At 37.5% G+C, this 23,085-nt stretch overlaps 2 protein-coding genes and 1 pseudogene across 3 annotated transcripts; 1 reads left to right on the top strand and 2 right to left on the bottom strand.

Annotated features, from left to right (window-relative positions):
* The first annotated feature begins 1,766 nt into the window (after positions 1-1,766).
* Positions 1,767-3,788, top strand: LOC143372230 (uncharacterized). Its single transcript, XM_076818275.1, has 2 exons — positions 1,767-2,901; positions 3,267-3,788. Exons 1-2 carry the CDS (start codon positions 1,879-1,881, stop codon positions 3,576-3,578), a joined length of 1,335 nt encoding a protein of 444 aa, XP_076674390.1. The 5' UTR covers positions 1,767-1,878; the 3' UTR covers positions 3,579-3,788.
* Positions 3,789-4,650: 862 nt separating this feature from the next.
* Positions 4,651-5,620, bottom strand: LOC143372258 (uncharacterized; annotated as a pseudogene).
* Positions 5,621-10,918: 5,298 nt separating this feature from the next.
* On the bottom strand, positions 10,919-21,963 carry LOC143372603 (uncharacterized). 2 transcript variants are annotated; one of them, XM_076818954.1, is made up of 3 exons: positions 21,854-21,963; positions 11,285-11,358; positions 10,919-11,188 (listed from the first exon to the last, which is right to left on the bottom strand). In XM_076818954.1, the coding sequence occupies exons 2-3, from the start codon at positions 11,313-11,315 to the stop codon at positions 10,950-10,952; spliced, it is 270 nt and encodes an 89-aa protein (XP_076675069.1). In that variant the 5' UTR covers positions 11,316-11,358; positions 21,854-21,963; the 3' UTR covers positions 10,919-10,949. The 2 variants fall into 2 exon arrangements, with proteins under 2 accessions (XP_076675069.1, XP_076675070.1); XM_076818955.1 differs by lacking the exon at positions 21,854-21,963 and adding an exon at positions 18,296-18,419.
* Between the last annotated feature and the right edge of the window lie 1,122 nt (positions 21,964-23,085).

Below are 23,085 nucleotides of genomic sequence, written 5' to 3'. Positions count from 1 at the left end.
CAACGCCAATGCTGTGCCTGGGAAACAGAGAAACACACTCACACACTGTATTTTGGATTACAAACTACAGTAGCAGAATTTAAAAGCACAAAAAGAAATGAGATATAACTGAAGGTTCATCTCAACGCGACTAAATAATATAGTGGTACTGTGCCCGGATGGAAAGAAGTCGGTCGAGAAATTCTAGGGTCCGAACAGTATATCCCTATTGGTCGGCGCGAGAACGTCAACGAGTACAAAGTAAGCAAACGCGGCACGGGCGGCGGGAACCAATGCGAGCGAAGAACCCGTCCTGTCCCTGTGACATTTCAACCGACTTCTTTCCATCCGGGCACAGTACGTAATGTAAAAGATATTAAAAGAATATAAAACGCAGATTAATGGCAATGGTTATATGATTTAATACACGGTGAAGTTAACACTATTTAACGTGGAAGGTTTGAGTCCGTTCACTAAAAACTTTGTGAATCTCTGGCTCGAAATACAGTTATTAATCAAAGAAAAGGAAGAAGTTACGATCCACGGACAACTTGTTAGGCTCTCCGCGACTGTACAACAAAGAGTGACTCCAGCTTCGCGCCCCCGGGAGCGTCCGGCCGCGAGGCCCACTCCAAAAAGCTGACGCTGCAATCTTAATCGTGCCCCAGCAATCAATGCATGATGTCATTAGGTGTTCGCACTTTCACCCTTCCATACTTTACAGTTGGGGCGCGGTCCACTCGACAATACTCTACCAATCTACTAACTATTCTGATCCCAATATCCAAACGGAGTACTCCCGCCTTAATATCACAATCACCCATTCTCGCACTCGGAACACTCCTTTACAATTTTGTAATCGTCAAGACGTCCCCCCGCCGCTTGCATTAAATAAATTTCGCAAGGTATGAGAACCACTGATTATTTCCGAACGAGCATCTGAGAACAGTGCGGACGCCTCAGCACAGTCCCGCGATCAGAGTATCGCGCAGCGACCAAGTGTCGCGACGACGACGGTCCCAGACCGGAGGTATCCGTTGTCAGAGATAAAATTATTATTATACAGTAAGCAATAGTGCGCTCGACGAGGGTTTTCCCAGAACGCTAAGCGTTGTCGATGCACTCCCCGCTTATTAACAAAAAAAGAAAGAAAACTTAAATTTAAGTTTCGGGACGTAACACTACATTCTCGTGTAATCCCTTAAAAATTTAAGAGTTTTCTTAAAGAAAAATGTAACAAGTAGGTGTAGGCACAAAACCTATCCTGGCCTGCAGGAGAGTTTAAGGCCACTTGAGTGGGCGGTTTATTGCCCTGTGCTGAGGAAAAGGACGTGCCAGGATGAAATTGGGGGCCAATGGAAAAGAGCGCTCGGAGGTCACTCAGAACGTAACCGTCGAACTAGGCAGTCAACCGTTTTGACTGTCTTTAGCAAAAGCATACTCTGTATTTTTATCATTATATAATAAAGAGCTTGTTAATTTCTGAAGTTACTGAAGTTTTCATTATATAGTGTAAAAAGTTAATAAAAATCAGTCTTGAAAAATAAGCGATTTTTTCTCAAAAACCAGCGGGGCAACTGCACCTTTTGCACCCCTTTCCGGACGCCCATGGCTTGGAAAAGTGACAACGATAAGATGCACATATGCATTGTTCTCTAATTATTACGTAAATCACTGATTTACAGAGCTACCGTCAATTCACGTAGATCCGCTGTTGGAGATCGCTGCATCTCTCGCATACGATTCTATAATTAGCTATCTTCCCAAGACGAGTACAGCAACAAAGTGGCCCCTCGCCCTAGAAGCGGCAGATAAGCCGAGGTTAAATGTGCGTTACCGTTGTCAGTCTCATTCATTTGCATCGTCGGTGCCGAAGCGTTTACGTCGATCGGTGAGACCATGATCGCTACGGGAAGAAGCCTCTCGCTCGTCTCTGCCCTTCTGGCATTGGCGCTTCTCGTGATAATGGAAACGTCGGTGGTTACGAGTTACTCGGCCTTTGTGTCTGACGTCCAGTTGAAAGGGAAAGGTGATGGTGAGGAAGTGCAAGAGGGTTTCGATGGGAAGAGGAACGCGTCCGATTCCGAGAAACGGAAGATCATTCGGGTGCCGTTGCTGCCGGGAAGGCACCAGGACAGAGATCGTCGTTCGATCGACACGGCCGACGAAACGATCAACGAATACGAGGGAAACAGAGGGTACGGGAGGAAATCGGAGGGAAACGCGACCGCGTCCGGGAACAAAGCGTTCTCAGCGGGCGATATGTCGGCCGTCGTGTCGAAAGGCGCGAAGAAGAATCACAAGAAGCTGAAGCTGGCCCAGATGCGAGGTAAAAATTCGGGGATCAAAGAGCACTCGCGTGACCGAGGCTCTGGCAAGTCTATAGGCGATCGCTCGCTTAAGGAGATCAGTAAACGTCACGTAGATTATAACACTGGCGGGGAAGCATCAGCAATTGGCAATACGAATCAGATAAGCGTAGATCAGGCGAAGCAGAACAGAAACGCGGATTATTACGCGAGGAGGCGAGCGGTTATGCAGAAGTATTACGCTCGGCAGCAGGAGATTGCGACGAAATACGCTGACCAGGCTTCCACCACGGCTAGACCGATCAGTAGATACGATTTGCTCGCGGAAATAGATAACAACAAGGTGTCTTCACCTGTTAACATCGATAGGAGGCGTTTGCATGAAGAGGAGAGCGCGGCGAACAGGTATAATGGTTTGGACGCGAACAGCTACGGTTCTTCCACCACGCAAGTTCAAAAACAGATCAGAGACACGGAAACGATTTCCCCTGACGAAGGCAACGGCGACGCCGAAGACAGTGAATACTACGATGATGATTACGATAAAGAACCAGAAACCACACAGAGTCCCCAGAGTAACCAGAGTACCGAGATTCAGTATGCACCAGAAACAGTAAGTGGTGCAAATGGTGCAATGTATTTTTATTTTGATCCAACTTTCGTGTATTAATCCACGTAAGAAATGAAGTAATACATCCTGTTATATGAGATATAAATACATCAGTGGCACACTCAGGATTTAATCTTGGGGGAGCCGAGTTGAACAGATGAACAGATTTTTAATGCAAATTCAATAAAATTCATTAGGTGATTATACAAATTTATTTAAAGAATAAAATCCAGTTTGCTTTTTACAAAGCCCCTTCTTTGGGGGTCCAGGTTTCCTTGGCTCCTCCTCTGGGTGCGCCACTGAAATACATGATTGAAAGATAGCGAGGAATAAGAATTGAATAACGAGAAATGTTTCTTTATTTTCAGAATATTGTACGAGGCAACTGCCTGCAAGGCACGCTGCTCTACCAGCACAATCTGAATCTTCATGTGAACACAGCATCGTCGGTCGCAACGGACATCCAGGTGTCGACGTACGACTGGTACTGCATCGCATGTATCTCAGTGCAGTCACCTAAGAAAATTAATTCCAAATTCTCCATCGCAACCACCAACGGTAGCAACGGCGGCCAGAACACTGTGAAGCTGACGGCAGCGAGCATCCAGGAGGAACAGTTGCTCCTCAGCATAAAGATCTTCATCGTGCGGAAAAACGGCGATCATTGCGATCCCATTTGAACAGTCAATTCTGCGATTGAACCACATCTACAATTGGTACGATAATCCAGGCGACGTAAAAGCTGTGCCGCAGCACCGACGGAACCGTGCGTCGACGTGTATACAATGCCAACGCTCACAACCTCTGCATGCCCTAAATTTGTAATTCCCTTTAGAGTCACTTATTACTATGACGACTTTATTGCGCATTAAAGTGAGAATACATATCCATGCTACAAATCTTATCCGTAGAGAAGGAAAGGACATCGTCACGTCATCTTCTCAGCTGGTAACGGTGAACACAGTGTTGCGTACTGAGTTCCCAGGGAAGATGAAGACGATCTCGATAACTACTACGTATACGTGGACACAAGAGTGGCCGTTATTTATACGTATCGAAATATTTTTGGATTTCTTTCCTCTCACTCCCTAATATGGTTCCATTTCACAAAAAAAAAATAATCCCTGAAAAGGATTACTGCAATCGGACAACAGGAAAGGGTGCCCACCAGGCCTTAAAGTTTAAAATTCATCAATGGTTTGAATTCGAAGAATTTCTCAAATATGGTAAGCCCTGTCGAAATTTTGTTGAAATAATATTAAAAGAGCATTCAATTTCCTACAATTACTGTATGTATCATTTTTTCCTGCTTCCAGCCATTTTTTAGATAATAGCATTTTAATATATGTAGAGAGGCCCGCGCGTCCCACCTGTACGGTGTGACGTATTGTCTATATGTGCTCTCTATATTCAAACGCTACCATCTAAAAAATGGTTGGAAGCACGAAAAAATTATATATACAGTAATTGTGGGAAATTGAATGCTCTTTTAATATTATTTCAACAAAATTTCGATAGCGCTTACCATTTTTGAGAAATTCTTCAAATTCCAACCATCGATGAATTTAAGGCCTGGTCGGCACCCTTTCCTGTTGTCCGATTGCAATAATCTTTTTCAGGGACTATTATTTTATGAAATGGAACCATATTAGGGGGTGAGAGCAAAAGAAATCGCAGGTTGAAAATAAGGGCCACCCTAGTGGACACTGGGGTTTTTCCGCCAAAAGAGCTGATACTTAATCGACACCCTCCGCTTCAGGAGCTTCTTGGCGCAGCTGTCGGTAGGGGAGGCGGCGGGACGTCTAGTATTTTCTCCTTTTCGACTTTTGGTGGTTCCTCCTTTTCCTCGTAGTAGCCTGGCAGCAGGTGTCCAGCGAGCGCGTCCTTCGGCGTGGATGTGGGAATCGGGTCGAAGGTGCCGTACAGCTGATAGTCCACGTAATACGTTCCTGGGACGAGGTGTGGGTTGATCCCGTTGTACATGTAGAAGTAGGGGTCGTAATACAACGACTGATACATTGTTGGGATAGAAACTCAGAGGCTCTGGCTCGTTGCTTTTGCTATTTGGCTCGGGTCTGGATGACTTTTCCTTTTCCCAGTCCCTTGGCTCGCTGCTTCTACTTTCTCTTTCACCTAGCTGAGCTTCGAGGACTCCACGGCGGTCGACGGCTCCCCTTGCACATCGGCCGCGCTGCCTGCTTTCAGAGCGCCCGGAGGAAGGTGCAGCAATTCGGGGCTAGACACGTGGGGGGCCACTTGCGTGTAATATAACGGAGGCCCGTAAACGACCGCCGTCCGATGGACCACTGGCTGTATCACCGGGTAGGCTCTCGATGGAGAGAGATTCTGGTAGCCTGTTATCACCGCGTGGTATACCTTTGGGACCCTCGGGAGTCCCGGGGGGCCGCTCGCCAGGCTGACGAGCGCGAACACGATCAGTAGCTTCATCTGAAAGATGTTTAGGAACCTGCGATCACGAGTACACCTCGATCGAGGTGTCGGGGAAACCGTTCAAGGTGGTAAGTGACGCAATAGAGTAATGGCAATAGAGAGGCAGTGGAGACAGAACAGTTTTTCAGGCTTGCAATTACGATAATAACGCCGAAGCGGGTACGGCACGATATCCGCGTGAAGTGTCATGTCACCAAGCAAATTGTGGTGCGAAGTCCTTTGTCCAGGCACAGCGCTGATAAATCTAGAACGACCGTGCACGCATGGATGAAAATATCTAAGCGAACGTATAAGACATAATGTGTTTCATTTTTTTAATACCTATGGATTAAATTGTAAATCGATACAAATATGTCATGAAAATTTTTAATATATACACATTATCCAAATATTATTGTTTATTATTTCCCTCTTTTTAGAGGACTGTGTTTTATTCTTTTATTGACAAGTTTTGCCTACATCGTCGTGGGTTCTTTTTTTTAAATGTTTAGTTTTATTTTTACTTCACTTTTTTTTAGAGGACTGTGTTCAGTAGCCCACACAATATTGTAGCTTTACAAGAATTGGAACGGCTTAGGAAGATTTAATTTTCTTAGAATACACAGCCTTGTAGTTCTGTTTTTTTTTTAAATTGCTATTCTACTGCAGCGCCGCTTGGCGGCCAAATGCCATAAAATATGTTTAAAAAATAGGCGTTAAACGATACCTAACTAATGCAAAAGACCGCATAAAGATCGTTCCAGTAATTTTGGAGAAAAATGTTAACAGACACCACCACACAAAAACGTACAACCTCTTTCCCTTAACGCATATACGTACCTTCTCTGTTACGTCGTGGCTAAAAAGTCTTTTTGATATTGATTTATTCATATTTTAAGACGATGAAATTTTTTTCTATTATTTTTTCTCTGATGTAATCTTGAATAAATAGCTATAACTCTGACAGTGATAAAAACACGGTCTACATATATGATATTTCAAGATAGGCTCATTTGAAATAAAAAATCGAAAGTTTTTGTTTAAATATATGAGTAAGCATGGTTATCGTATGACCAATTGTTACTGCAAGGTAATGAAAATTCGATGATTGGTACATATTTTAATATAAGTGCCCGAAATCCTTAAATGCCATTCAACGTTGCAGGTCAATTACGGTGGAAAATAATGTACTTCGTGGAATTAATCGAACACATTTCATTAATTGTAACCGCTACGTGGATCGTAGAATGTAAAGAAATATTCAATCACGTTATACGCTTCACATTTATCTGTATCCATGAATACCACTATTATTCAATTTACTATTATTATTCAAGCTTCCAAAATGCGTTATACGAAAGCGGAGAAAGTTGATAGGGTTCTCGTTTATTCTGAATGTCATAAAATTTTATGAGAGAACCAGTGAATTTGTATACTGAAAGATTTGCTGTGGATAGCGTGGATAATAAGAGACGCCAACGATCCCGGGCAGCAACTGATGATGGAAACCCGACGAACATTTTAGCAGCTGCAACGCGAAATCCACATGTCAGTACAAGGCAGCTTAAACGCGAGAGTGGCATCAGTCAACGAAGTGTTTTGCGAATACTCCACTCTAACGAATTTCACCCTTCCCACGTTGCACTTCACCAACAACAACTGAGGCTACTGTGTATGCATGTATTTTATAATTAAATTTAAACATGGCTAAGCAAACACAACAGCATGCAGAAGTTTTCACACAGTTATAGGTACATACTTTCTACTTTGCCTTGTATCGGAAAAGCCAAGACACATTTCAACATGGCAGAGTTCACCTCATATTTCAGAACAGTGCTAACTCCCGGTCTCGCAGACCTATATACTGTATATTTTTATCCACTCTAAAATACTCGAGAAATGTGTGTTTTACGTTTTGCAAAAAATATTCACAGCTCTAGAGGCATTCAAGGAATATTTTAAGGGCAAATTCAACAGTGTGATGCCAGTACCTTATTTTAAGAATAAATTAATTTTTCTAAAGGATCAGTTAATGATGTGGTCATAATTTAAATACATATTCTCATTACTTTCTGTTAAGCAATTTTATTCTACCTTGTCTTTCTGTAATTAGAATAAAGTATGTTCAAATAATATTATAAGTAGCTTTATGGTTGAATAAAATGTCACAAGGGAGGAATCCTATTCTTTGGGCTAAAATCATAGCAAAATTTGGGATTTTTTTTTTAAGAAACCAGCGTTTCGATTCATATGAAATTTGGACCATGTTTTGATGCATCTTTGAGAAAGCTGCAGTTTTTTTTTTATTAATTTTTAACCATGCATATTGTAGTTATGCTTTCTTTAAGAAACCAGCGTTTCGATTCATCTGAAATTTGGACCATGTTTTGATGCATCTTTGAGAAAACTGCAGTTCTTTTTTTATTAATTTTTAACCATACATATAGTATAGAATATTAAATCTTTCATACAATAATTATCAGTGAACCGAACGTTTACTTTCATAATTATATTATTCTTCAATAATTCGTTAACGTTCATCAATTCTACATCTCAGCCTTCAGCTACGCTTTAATCTGGCTTACCAATCTAGCTTCAATTAACGGTACATTACCAATTTTCTGTCCAGTATTATTAACGCGTCAAGTGGTTACCATATCAATTAACCGTTCTAGTCATTTGTGGCAGTCGAAATTGACATTGGCTCATATAAATAGTGTTAGATATAACAATTTTAAATATAAATACCTAGGAAAAAATACTCAATTCGTTATTTATTACTTATAATACAGAGTTGAAAAGTCCTAATAGAAACCACTGTAAGTGGCAAAAATTAAATTTTTCAAGACAGAAGAAAAATATCTCTCACTTTGAATTACTTACGAAATCTCATTTGTTTTGATTGCTAAATATGCTTAACTATACAATAACCCAAATACATCACAAAAATTTCTATTTGCATTAACATAGTCCAAATTCGTGAAAAGAAGAATTGTATTTGTAGAAAACCCTGTATGTGCCATCTCTTATTTGCAGAGAAAACTAAATATGCCATTCATTTAAATTTGCAAGCATTGTAAATGCCAATCCTGTTTACCTATCGCTTAATTGGCTCTTACACTGTTTTCTACAGAAGTGGTGTTGGACGTACCAGCTGTACCACCCTTTCCCACCATTGGTAACTATTTACAAAGTGAAAATGTATTAAAATTCTAAGCTATAGAATTACTACTATAATTTTTTTTTTAATTTTGGCATTTATTTTCTCCAAGGACTCTTCAGTTATAACTTCAGTTATATATTAAATAAATTACATCAAACATACAAGAATGTAGTCTTTATCATATCATTAATAAATACATGGGTCACGAAAAATTAATTAGAAGTTACTTTTGCGTAATTGATATAGCACAACGAACACAAAAAATTATTTTAAAAAAACACAGTACATATAGTGTACGCAGTTAACAATAATTGCAAAAATTGCAAGCTTGGAGCACTTATTTTTCACCTAATTAAAATACTAACCAGAAAGTATAACATGAACCATCATTCCCTTACTATCCACAGCACATGACATGTGCCAATAAGCATAATCGACGTAACTGCATGTGTTTATCTATTCACTCTGAATTCGAAATGACAGAAATGAACGTAAATCTACACTGATTTGAATAATTTCGATTCCACGATCCAATGGCAGTGACAATGGAATTCAATTCACGTTACGCGGGGATGTGGCGAATAATATGAAAAGGAATGACCGTACTTAATCAGTAGACAGGCATTACTATAGTAATATTTCGAGACACTTCTTTCTGCAATTAAAACGAATCAGAAATAAATCATCAAATTTTCGTGCCATTTGCACGAAGCACGTATATAGTATAAATGATGCATAAAATGGTTAAAAGTTCATGAATATAAAGTATGAAGTCACACCGTTATAAAACGAAAAGATTGCCACTGTTTCCGTGCCATTCCGGAGATATGGGTCCCTATCGATTTTATTGGCCGCGCCACGGGTTTTTAGTATTTCAGCTGTTTAGAAAAATAGCGATGCGATATTCGCGGTGAATGCGAAAATCCACAGACACCTCTTTCCGCGGGCTTGAACATTTCCCAAGAATGTCGTGTTCGGTATAGAAGAAAAATGCCCGGATACATGATATAATGCACGTATCAACAACTCCGCCATGACAACCACTATAAAATACAGATGTCTGCGGTTGATATAAAGACTTTATAACGTAGCTTCGGAGGAACGGCTTCGCTTTGACGTTCGATGTATTTCCTATTTTTGACAACGTCACATTTTTTTTTCGTATTTATAACAGGAGTATGAAAGTATTAGAAAATTTACAATTAAGTACACTAAAGTCTCGTTGAAAAATCTCGTAAAAAATGTCTCCTTTCTCCATTTATTTCCTGTGTGTATCTACTTTTTCGATTTTCAATAGAGCGTAACTGTAATCGTGATATGTTTCTTATTTTTCAATACAGAAGTTGTTTAGTTTAGGAGAGGGACGTGTGGCACAATTATTTTTCTGTGTTTTTTTAAGGAGATTTTAAAATTAATTAAATTTTTTTTTAGATGCATTAATGCATATTTTTCTTCATAATTAATACAAGATACAGAATAATATCTCGAGGGAATTACAGTACTGTTCTTCCGAAAAATGTATGTACATACTGATAAGTCCAGGGCACTCGTTCCCTTTTGAGAATAAAGAGCAGGGGGATAAAAAGCGAGAACAATAGCTGGAAATTTCGGCAGTAAACATTCGAGATTACCTGAACAGCTGGTCATAGGGAACGACTTTCACCGGATAACTACGTAGCAGGGAGTTTCTCAAAAAGGTTTCCATTACGTACTACACCTCGCGGAGATTGGACTGCATCTTTTACGATCGACTCGTGAATATCTTAAGTCCCGCAGCTGCAGCACGCTACCTGAAGACGTACCTTAAATCACACGCAAACGAACCGAGACAATTCCAGGCTTCTCCATGCCTCGTGAAATCAATATTCCCCTTAGGGACCACTTCCATTGTGTTTACCAGTAGTACGTTTAGAAAATTATATACAGTTCCTCGGAAAAGTATCCGTCCACCTTATATGCAACATATTTTACATATTAAATCGACTTCAAAGTAAAAGCTCGAAATAAGAATTCGATTGAAAAGTTCTACACAGTTTATTTAAAATAAGAGCGTCATGGCTCGTGGAAATAGCAAGGATCGTGCGAATAAATATTCGCCAAAATTCAATATTTAATTTATACAATCGTAAATACAATAAGTTAATATTCTTCTAATATTCCTGCGATTGCATTATAAGCTTCTGTCTATTATGCATAGATTCAAATAATTTTCTGTGAAATTCAGACTCAGCTTATTCCATTCTTCTAGAAATATTTTTTTTTAACATTTCTTTGGTAGATTAACGGTTTATAGCAATGTAAATTATAATGGGCAGCTCTGAATTTAACATAACTTTAAGATAGCTTTTACGCGTTTAAAAAAAAAAGTATGATTTCTTAGGGGGAATGAAAATCGAGACGTGAGGAATATGTTATTTATTTTGATGAATATACTTTTCCACTGTGTTAATGAAAGTAGTTAAGCACCGTCCATATCGATCTCATCTGTTACTCCATCGACATTCCGGTTAGAATGTCCCCACCCCATCAGGAAGAAGTAGATTTTGATTATTGTGAAACAGACGACTCCAATTAGAGTGTCCACTTTTTCTGCGAAACAGTAATGGTAGTACTTAAATCTATTAAAGTAGTACTTCAGCGTTTTCCTCGGAGTCTGTTGCACATTTCCCTGGTCTTGCTGATTGGCTGATGAATTTTCTACAACAATGTTCTCTGAACTTTCATTCGGTATTAATGAAATTCGATGCAGTGTTGTCACAGTGTGAGAAAATAGGAAGTCTTTCGAACACTTACGTCGTCTGCGTATTTTCTCCATGTTCAGCATTGTTTATAGAGACCCTATTACCATAAGATTATGAACGAGCTACCTGTAACAAGATTATAACGTTTAAACGAAACTTAAACTATGATATAGTGAATATTGATGTCAATTCAATTTTATCATCGTGAAAGTGTGTATGCGAATACAGTGATTATAGCTAGAGATGGTTATGCTGTATATGCATATTGTTTAAACTTTTCTGTTAAAACTACATGCAGTAAATTATTATAAAAATGCAATTATAAACATTGTTTTCGGATAAACACTATTTAATGCATTCATTTACTACTGCATTTGTATATTTTATTCTAATTTGTTGGTGGTCAATATGTACCTGACTATAAGAGACACAATTCGCTGGAATGTAAAATGTAACACCTAACTCAGACCTAACTCAATATCTAGCTAAGGAAAAAAAAATTTTAGGCCCCGCTTTCCTATAACAGAAAAATTCCCATACTAAGTTTACCTATATTATACAGTTGCATAGTTTGTTACTTTTAATTAGGACTGTTACACACCCCCTTACGGGGTTGGATTTAATAGCAGTGAAACATTTCTTCTCTGCATCATATCCTCTGCACCATTCGAGTGTTTTCATTTTCTTTGGGACCTATTAATTCGTTGTACTTTACCTGTACATGTGTGATTATAATAAAGACCTACTACTGTTATTATTACATTGCGTATAACAGTTTTAAAATCTCTAGAATGTGGCATAATGGAAGTATGCAGGTGCTACAGTGATGCTTAAGGGGGAACACCACTGTGAAGACCGGAAAAGTAAGCCATTTTTAAGATTTTTTTTCAGGAGTAATTTCCAGTTTTCATATAAAATTGTTATTATCTACCTTTAGTACAATGCCTTAAGAGATTATACAAAAAAAAATAAATAGAAAAACATCCATAAATTTTAATATATTAATTAATCTTCCAGACCTCACACGCACACTGGTCGAATGTGTAACTATGGAGTAGCACGTCCGAAATCAAATTTCTTTTTTTTTTATATAAACTATATGAGTGTAGTTTCCGTTGCGCATACGGATTCTTTGATCGAAAACAAATTTTTTGAAATATGCTTAAAAAACTGTCCATCTTATTCATGGATTTTCGAAACTTTTCTTCTAAAGCACACCATTTTTACAAAAATAATTTGTTTAAGGAATCGGTACGTGCAACGGAAACTAAACTCATATAGTTTACAAAAAGAAAAATTAAATTTGATTTCGGACCTGCTGTTCCATAGTTACACATTCTACCAGCGCGCGTGAGGGGTCTAGAATCTAGAAGATTAATTAATACATTAAAATTTATGCATGTTTTTTTATTTATTTTTTTATAGTCTCTTAAGCCATCGCACTAAAGGTTGGTAATAATTTTTTTTATGAAAACTGTAAGTCATTCCTGAAAAACATTCTTAAAAACGGTTTACTTTTCCGGCCGTCACAGTAGTGTTCCCCCTTAAATGTCCTACTTTTGCATATTGGAATTCTGAAATTATTCACAACTGCAAATTCCCTCACACATTGCCTAAATTTGGTACGAAAATATTAAAATATACAATATAAAAATTTGTTAATTTTTATTTAACTTATATTTATTTTACAAATTTTATTTAGGTACTTTTTATTATTATTATTTCATCGATCATTTTTATTTAAGAGGGTTCATAGTACTCCTTAGTACTTACGTGCTGAATCATACATCTTCGAATTCGAAACATTAGCCAAGCGAAGAATGAGCGAAGCTTTGAATTTTGTAAATGTAACAAGTAATATCCCGAAAATATTTCCTATTTTTATTTATCTCGAAATAACGTGAAAGTTAAGCGAAGCGCTCGAATATCCTCTTCTTCTTAAATCACCTGGCCACTTTCTTATAAGTTCCTTCAAAACGGCCAGCTGCTTGGAAACTTCACCAGAGTCAACAAGACAAATAACCGAAGTTTTATGCGGATACATCTAAATGAAATTTTCAATATTGTTCCCAATACGTTCTCATAATTACCTCTATTAGAGTGATTAATGTATGAAGCCAAGAAACACATTAAATCTCTCAACTTCCGCGAGATTACCCAAGAATGATGATCTACATACTCACACTTAATTACGTTTATTTATGCTAATTTACCTCAAAGTTCAAATTTAAATATGCACACTTCACAGGACTATGAAGCCTATCAAAATTTATTATCTTCTCAAACACTTCCCAAAATGTAAACCTAAAATATTCAAATGTATCGAGCATCCCATAAGTAACGCAGTTTATTCGATATTTTCGTTAGATAACAACAACCAACTTCCTATTAATGATTAATCAACGACATAAACACGCTGTAGCGAAAATTGTGGTACAACTGAAAAGGTGATTTCTAACGCAGAAATGAATCGAAAATGTAGAATAAAGTTATTTTCTATGAATATCCATTTTTGAGAAAATTGAATTTGAAAATTCGATCATCACACGTACCTACCTGCATTTCGCTAAAACTTGACAGAATATAGGAATGCCGAATAAATAGAATTATATCCTTCTCCAAAATTAATAAAAATTCTAGAATAACTTTTATTCGGACGTGGCTTTGTTTCAGAGAAAATCAATCTGAAAGTAATCACGCGTATTCGAGAGATTGTCAAGATCGATTTTCTCGATAGCAAAGCCTCGTTCAAAAAACAGTTATTTCACAATTTGGATTTACTTTTACACGAGAATTCGTTATATTTATTGTTAAAAAAATTCTGCTGATTTTTAATCAGGCTCGCGTCAGCCAGGCGAATTTTTAAAAACAATTTTCTCAAAAACGAAGCTTTGTATGAACATGTGTCATTCCATATTTTTAATTTATTTTGCACAAGGAATCGCCTCCTTTTTGTTTGTACCACGATTTACGATACACCCTGTATTTTATGTTCTCGCATTTTTTGCAAGCCTTTCAAATCATCCTACTAAGTTTTCTATTCCCCTTTCACAAAATAACTTTGATTTCATTCGAAAAAATTGTCTAATTACATTTTTCAACTTTCCCTTCTGTTCTCACTCTTGAAATCAGCTTTGACGCTGACTTACACTCATAATTACACTGCGGATGTTTATGAAAATATACATTTTTGTAGAAAAGGACTAAACAAGTGAAACTTTGATAGAAATATGTTTCGTCATTAGAGGGTTTTTAATATATATTTTTTATTTAAAAAAATGTTATGCTTATTTATTTCTAGCATATACAAAACTTAGCTCGAGTACAGTAGCGGCCATGATATAGCGCAGCACTGTCCAAGGTCGCTCCCGCGGGAGCTTGGGGTTCTCCCACTCTCGTCCGCGTTGTCAGGGATACCGCACGACGCTAACCGCGATGTCATGGCAACCTTCGTAGCGTCGCGCGGTCTCCTTGGCAACGGAAGGCACGCCGCGCGAAAGAAAGACTGGAAGGGGAAGCAGGCGCGTGAGGGGCCCCTACCCTGGACAGCGCTGCTATAGTGCATTCGCTTTCTTACAATAGGGAGGTCGTAATTATCGTAATAAATATCATACTTGCATAAACTTCCGCAGTCTACTAATAATCTTCACATACACCTGACAAATGTTTTTCAGCGCTTCAATTACGTCATTTTCTAGGTTAAACTCTTAAGTATAAAATAACGCACACACTATGCTTTTCGTCTCATCCACTTTAAACGCCATCAACGATCGTCAACTTGATACACAGCATTGCCAAAAGATCCCTACGTAAGCTACACTTTCCACATACTACAGTTACATCATTACAAACTCAGTACTGAGAAAATCCATATTCCTAGGAAGAATAATCCAAGAAGCGTAGAATTGGTTCGAATATTTTTGGAATATTAGAAAATTAGTTAACTAAACCCCATACATTTTAAAACTCTAATAAATGACTTATCACAAGAAAAAAGAACGAACTTAATTTAAGCATAAATAATTAAGATACAAGGAGATAAATCCAAGTACACCCTGGTGTCCGAATATTTTCATTACTCCGTGTAATGAGATGACCCAATATTTTTGTTCCTACCAGAAATTTCTACAAAATCAATATAGATCTAAAGCGGTTCCGTTGCATCTGCCAATCATAGATCTCCTTAAATTCAACAACGACGCGAAGCATGTCCCGCAGATTTCGTTGCTCGCAAAACGGTGCTTGTAATCTCATCGCGCGTAAAATGGGAAGAACAAAACCCGATTACAATACTGCCCGATCGTATTTCAACGCTTCGAAACGCTCTATCTGCCGACGAAAATGGGGACCCTCGATATATTTCGCGAACGAAATTCTATTCCGGCCCCTCCCGCGCGTTATACCGAAAACCGCGGTCGTAATGGCAAAAATATTGTCGAGTCCGGCTAAATTAAAATATGAGAGAAGAGGATCGCTCGAATGCTCGTTTGAAAAACACGCGTGCCCGCGTGCAAGCGTATACCTCAGCCACGGTAAACAGTATGGTATACTTTAGCGATGACCTATAGTAGTTTTACTCGATACGATCTACATGATAATGTACGCCGCCTCTGATTCCCCGGGCTTTTTTCGCCCCAGCAGCTTTACGCGTGGCCATTCCCTTTATCGGTCTGTTATTCTTTCTACGTTCGAGGCGCAGTATACTGAACAGATAAATACAAGTATCCAGCAAGTTGTTTGGTTACTTAACTTCAGCCTGCATTGCCTTTACATTGTGAATAATGTCGATTCCACAAAGTGGCGTTGACAAGAACAAAATGTCTAAAGGCTGTTGTCTTAGGAGTATTTCATTCGAATATAGTTTCACGCGCGACCATTTTCTCTATGGGTCTGTTATTATTTTTTAGCACAGGGCACAGAAGAAAACGAGGAATTTAATAAAGATATTTATTAAAATAATAAATGCAAAAAGTATATTGATATAAGGAATTATGGTTTGATATAAAGAACTTTAATTCGTGGCCACGCTCGATCTGATTCACTCTTCGCGCACTACGTCCGATTTTCACAACGATCCTCAGCGACTGTTTTTAAAGCCTAGTTTACATTAGTCTAGTAAACGGTACAGTTTACCAGCGGCCGTAGCCGTGATGGAAAACACCGGTTCTCGTTAGATCACCGAAGTTAAGCATCACGGGGCGGTGTACTGGGGAAAGATGGGTGACCGCCACCAACCACCTTTCTCCCGGTGCACTGCTGCTGCTGGGACCCAAAGGAGGGAGGAGGGAACTAGAAAATGGGAGTATAGTTCGTTGGACATTGTAAGCAAAAATAAGATTGAAACACCATCCTGCTTAAAACACAGGAAAACAATAAAAACAAACAGCGGTACAGTAGAGTGGCGAGTGTGAAGAAGGATATCTAACTCGACTAGTGTAAACAGTAGTTGGTCGAGTAAACGGGCGAGTATTAGCCGAGTCGAGTGGTGTAGAGCGAACAGCATAGTAGCTGGGCCGAGCATTGGGCTCTGTTCACTAGGCCGAGTTAATTGACTAATGTAAAAAAGGCTAAAATGCCAAAAATTCAAAGTCACTTCCAACTTTAATTGTGGCGGAATTGCATCACATTCTGTACTCCTTAACGTCCTCAGCTGCAAGCTCTTTGAGGAGAAGTGCAGAGGCACCTAATCGGTTTCTTCTTCCTATCCAGGCACGTACCCAGAATCGTTTTCTTCTGCTTTTTTCTTCTTCAATAAGATCACGAACCTCGTTCAATAAAACATTATACACTCTTAACAAACAATTTTTAGGCAGTGTAAAAAGTCGACGACGTTGAACCGCACTCGCACTCGCCATTTCTGCTACTGTCATACTAAACTAGCATCGTGTAAATTAGGGCTCTTACTATTTCTCAGATTTACGGATATCCGAGTTTTGGGTATCCGAGTCTTGAGTATTCGAGTACTCGGATACCCACAAAATTCTCGGATTTACGGATATCCGAGTCTTGGATATCCGAGTTTTGAGTATCCGAGTCTTCACTATCCGAGTCCTGACTATCCGAGTCCTGACTATCCGAGTCTTGACTATCTGAGTCTTGAGTATCCGAGTACTCGGATACCCACAAAATGCATATTCGGATATCCGGATACTTATTTAATTTAGTATTCGAGTACCCGAGTATTTAAGGGAAATTAAGAGAAACTAAATTTCCAAAACTGGCTTCCTTAACAAAAAAATACCCATGTATGCATACCTGCAACATCAGTAACTTCGGAGAGGGTCTTCTTTACACCGGATAATATTGTAACCACCAAAAGTTCATGTTCGTCACCGGAAAAATGTAAATAAACTTTTTTTTTCATACCAAAATAGGAAGTTATTAACTTAGTGTGTATGTATAACTGCAAATAAAATATTAATATAATTCCCTTCGCATTTCTTGTTTTAATCACTTCAGTTAAACTTGCTCTCTTTAATTAGAATCGATATAAAGAAAGCTTTATTCAGGCATGATGATAGAATATCCGAAATCGGGTACTCGGATACTCGGATCCAAGTACGGATATCCGGATACTCAAATCTGGATTTCGATCCGGATTTCGAGTTATAACGAGCAATCCGGATACTTGGATATACCTACACAAAAATCGAGAGCGAGTCGAGTCGAGCGCGCGGCTTTTAAACTCTTGTCCGAAACATTCACTCCTACATTAATTTTACACTGCAAGTACCTGACATTAATTTTACAAAATACTACCGAGTAGAATAAAATATCGAAACAATCACGCGACAGGATTTCTGTGTTCAACCTGCTTACTTATTATTTCACTTGTCGACTGTTGAAGAATCACAGAAACATGAATAGAAAGATAAAAGAATGAGGTTAATTAAATAATAGAATCTCAGAGGATTCGATCTTCTTACACGAAACGTGTAATTGCTATTTCTGAGCACGTTGTTAGGGGTTGAATAGTAATGAAGCAGGATGAGAAGGGTGGTAGCGAAGGGGTAGATATAAATTTAAAGCAGAAACGTTTCATGACTTGTTTAAATATTTTTACCGGCAGGTTTAGGTGGAATAAACAGCTATCCGTGCGAACACGATTGCTGGAAATGAGGGCATAAAGACGCGACCTTTAAAATAAACTTTATGCCTCAGCAGAGCGCTACTGACTTCGATATACCTATCGCTGTTTCGCGTTTAACTGTGCTTACGTTTTCCTAAAGAGTCGTGCATAGGACTTTAGAAAAATTCAGAGCAGCGAAGAAATTCGAGAAACGCTGATGAGTTGATTATTTTATTAATTAAATCGTGACTTATTGTCAGTGATAGGACTTGACTGGTTTTAGTTACCGCATCTAAGCGATTCTTATACAAATACGTTGTGTGAGAAATCGTCATCAGTTACTGTTAAATATTCGCATTTTTCATGAAACAATATTTTCACGAGGATAGAAAAATTTTAAACAAACTTTTTAAGGGTACTAGGCTGTCGTTTCTGTCGAAAATGAAGCAATTCATTTTCAATTAGTTACAAAGAAATAAATTGAAATTGACTCTTGTTCTTTGATACAAAATTTATTAACATCAGAAGCTTTAAAAAAACATGTTTGTTTAGTCGAAAATATGTATTATAGATGACGCTGCAGGTTAAACAGGCTTTTTAAAATAGTTTCTTTTCTTCTGCAGTGATAACTTAAAAACGGAGGTTCCAATCGATCCAAATAAAATTCGAGCATGTTCACAAAATGTGTAGTTTCAGCATGAATCTTAATCGAAGTTAATAAAATCTCTTATTCTTTACGAAACGAAACTAAAACCTCACCTTTTTTAACGAAAAACGCACTGTTTTAAAAATCCCACTTTCGTAGCTGTTATTTTCCAACTTTTGCTTCTTTTACAGATTCAGTGCAGAACCAGAGGTATTCCGAAGAAGAATTTACAAGCGGGTCGTTGAATTTAGTTTCGTTTCGTCAAAATTGCTGGGAATCAAAAGAAACTTTTTTAAAAAGCCTTTTTATTGATCCATCTGTAGCGTCATCTATAATGCATATTTCTGGCGAAGCAAACATGTTTCTTTAATGCTCATGATGTTAATAAACATTGTGCCAAAGAACAAGTCCCAGCTTCAATTTATTTCTTTCTAATTAATTGAAAAGAAATGCTTCATTTTCGACAAAAACAATTGCCTCGTACCCTTAAGTTCATTATCAATAATAAAGCATTATAAACTGATTTCATTTTCCTCATTCAAATTACTAATTAAGTCCTTGAACCTTATTTACATAGCTCATTGACGTTTCAGTAACTCAACGATCAAAACCTTAATTTTTGCAAAGTACTCTACTTATTCAGAATTTCGTAAAAGTAACAAGTGTCACGTCTATAAATCCCTATCTGGAGTAAACAATTTTTTTACCTCATCATTGGAAAGTAGGTGCTATGTGTGATACCTAACATCAACAATTCACAAAATTAATTATTCGCCACGTTATTCCTTTCCAATTTGATTTTATTTTAACTTCATTTCTCCATAAAGTCCAAACTCAGCCCTACAATAAAAATTAAACCACAGGACAGTGATCGATACACGCAACGTTCACTTGCTTGCGTCAGAAATGTTAAAAGCAACCATTTATTTTGTTCCACTCAGTCTGGGAAGAACAGCGAGACTTAGGAATCTAGCGAATTCGTCAGGAAATTAGAGGAACGTATTTTCTTTAATTAGCGGTATCCAGGAAACGGTCGGTTCATCACGGGCAACGGAGCGTCACCGGGGCGTTTCGAAATGCTCGACAAATCCGCGGCAGAGAATGAAAATTGAGTTTCGTCGATTTCACCGTTCTGCGCGGCAAAGCGACATCGGTACACGAAGCGAGGACGCGCAAATATTTTCGCTTTATCGCCGTTATCAAGAAACAGCAAGTGTGATGCCCCAACTGGTCACCACTGAAGGCTCGCGAAACCTCCGATTTTTTCAGCGAAATTTCCAAACGAGGTCGAATTCACGTGTCCTCCTACCAGTTCCGCGGTCAATCAAATTTTTCAAAACAAAATTTGCATAGAAGATTACATTTTGCCGAGCGATAAAAAAATGTTGAACGGTATTTGATATTGTAGGTATATTTTTTTTAGAATTTTAAAAGATGTTTCAATAAAAACATATTAAAACATATTAAAAATAGGTATTTCAGAGTCAAATTCTAACTTAATAATATTTAGTTATCTTAATACAGATATTAAATATACTTAAAGATATTTAATGTATTTAATTATCTTATTTAATGCGAGGGTTGTGCTTGCACCTGGGTAACCAAGTTTTTATTTTTTTCATTTATGAAAAATCAGTGTTACGTCATTAATAACAGGTTGGGAATCATGTTCGTAATCTGGCTCTATCAATTACGATGAACAAGTGGAAATACCGTGTATGTGGTCAGACATAAGCGAATACATAATTCACACACGTACGAGTCTTAGGTTTCACTTCAAATTCAATAATAAGCATGCCACTAGAAAATATCACGTTTTAATATTGAACTGAATATTGCAGATTTATTATTTCGAAAATTCGGTGCTTTCCTTTTGCAATACATGAACGTGGTAATTAAAGCAAAAGCTGGTTACATTATTTTGTTTCACTGTGCCCTGGATTATGCATGGTCATTGGCTACAAATGTAAATATGTATTTAAGAACTTACGTTGTTGATTTATGCATCAAATATACAATGTAACGTCCATGTATTAATAGGGGTGACAATATTTAATACTAATAATTAATTTAATTTCCCTTCATCTTTGGCCTGTTAAGATATATGTAATTCGATGTATATACATCATATTAAATTGTACTTACAGATTTTTTATTACTCCTGGAATCAACGATACTATCTGTTACAAAAACTGGAAAAGAAATGAAATGGAATTGAAAATTGCAGCAGCTATAAGACAAGGCAAAATTCTGAATGTTTTCGTTTAGTTTGAAACTTGAACCCATAAAACATTTCATAACTTTATATCTCCTACTTGAATAAAATGGATATATTCAATATCAGAATATTTATATACTAACAAATTAAATATAACGAACAGTCGCAAAGAGACTATTACATCGCGTGATTAGATGGCTGATCTTAAATAAGCAAATGCAGAAACGGTTTGGACCTTTGCCTTTGAACGTCAGTGTACCTAAGTATCTCTCGCGGAAACCACAAAACCCTCGTCATATTGATTAACGCCGAGATTTTCTTTCACCGTCGCCGTTACCTTTACTTTAAACGCGCCAAAGAGAATTTCAGAAGAGGATAAAAAGCCTTTACGATGCAAAGCATTCCTCGGTGTTTAAATACCTGTAAGCTGAGGTAGTTCAAATATTCTGTTAGACTATTCGAATTTGGGCCTCGTTAATTATTAAGCAAGGGGCGAATTAGCAGGAATGATTGTGCTGGCGAATAATCGTTTGTTTAATAAATTTATGCGATCCCTTCGATGCCAATAATCGAATATAGTATTCACTGTGTTGAATGATATAAACGATATTGTCTGCTAATCGAAATAGTAGTCCTACTTTCTATAGTAATTTAAATAATTTATGTAACGTAAGTACAGAATAATTACCAAAGTTTTTCTATCGACTTTAACCCTTCAACAACCTATTATCAATGTCCTAAATAATTACAATTTCTCAAGACCAAGACAATATTTGACTTCACTGTCTGAAAGACTGATTTGCACTGTACAGAACTGTTTCTGCTGTTGATAAATTTTATGGACAGTTATTTCCAACTGATGTACGTATCAGTAAAGCTATGCACAGGACAGGGTTTGATAATATTACTCCTACCACAACCTTGCACAGTTTTAGTGCGCTCGAGAATATTTTGTTTCGTGCAAAGTACTCGAGTTGTTTCATATTTAAACATTGGTTGTGGCTCGAAAGTAAAATAGACACTAATGCGGGGAAATTATGTGTAAATAAATAATTTCATCGTTTATGCGTCTGAACTTGAACAGGATTTCATAAATTGAATTTCGCGAAATTTTTATTACAGGCCTGTAAGTTCGCTTAAATCCTGAAACATTCAATTTTCGAATTTTTGCTTTTATCATAGTTAAATGTCACTTTCTTCAACATTCTGTATTTTATTCAGATTCTGTTGAAATAGTATCGTTGCCTGATTTTAATGAAGGAAATATATAAGACAGTAACCTATTAGGTTGTCCTCAATTTAAATGAAATTTTCGCAACTTTGCATTTTTCAGAATGTTGCATAACTCGACTAAAATTTCAAATTTCCAATGTCATCTTTTTTATTCACTATTATGAGGATGGTCCAGCTCTAAATAATTTGTTACTTTGAACAGTCACTATACGAAATTTAAACGAAACGAAGTAGAAAAAAAAAATTCGATGAAATAATTGAGTCCAGGAAATAGGGAATATCGTGGTGAAAAATGCAAGTCGAGGTGAGTCCACGTTAATCAGTGAGAGATACGCGAGCGCTGCCAGTACACAAAAAACAATTGACCTGGACGAATGAAAATTAATAACGAGGATGAAGAAGTTAAACAAAATGCTTGAATTTAATGTACGTCAACTTTGAAACGTCATTTCGCAGCTCACTGATTACACGAAACGAAAATAATCCACTTCTGGAACAAGTCGTGACGACGAGATAAAAAGTAAAGCTTATATGATAATATGAAAAAGTCTATATAGTGGTTAAATTCGAATGGAAAGCCAACACGTGTGTAAAATAAAATATTTCAGCAAGGAGATTATAATTAGGATAAGTTACTTTAAATTTTTGATAAAAATGTAGACAAAGTTTGTATTTTTATTATTTAGT

This window comes from Andrena cerasifolii, chromosome 8 (genome assembly GCF_050908995.1).
Source record: "Andrena cerasifolii isolate SP2316 chromosome 8, iyAndCera1_principal, whole genome shotgun sequence".
Taxonomy (NCBI): domain Eukaryota; kingdom Metazoa; phylum Arthropoda; class Insecta; order Hymenoptera; family Andrenidae; genus Andrena; species Andrena cerasifolii.
The sequence above is the reverse complement of the archived record's forward strand: the minus strand, read 5'-3'. Positions and strand labels throughout refer to the sequence as shown.

Bases quoted from the DNA above. Each gene is read 5' to 3' on its own strand.
- LOC143372230 (XM_076818275.1), top strand. From the start codon at position 1,879: ATGATCGCTACGGGAAGAAGCCTCTCGCTCGTCTCTGCCCTTCTGGCA. The intron at 2,902-3,266 runs GTAAGTGGTGCA...CTTTATTTTCAG, and splicing joins TTCAGTATGCACCAGAAACA to AATATTGTACGAGGCAACTG.
- LOC143372603 (XM_076818954.1), bottom strand. From the start codon at position 11,315: ATGCTGAACATGGAGAAAATACGCAGACGAC. The intron at 11,189-11,284 runs GTAAGTGTTCGA...ACATTGTTGTAG, and splicing joins GGAGAAAATACGCAGACGAC to AAAATTCATCAGCCAATCAG.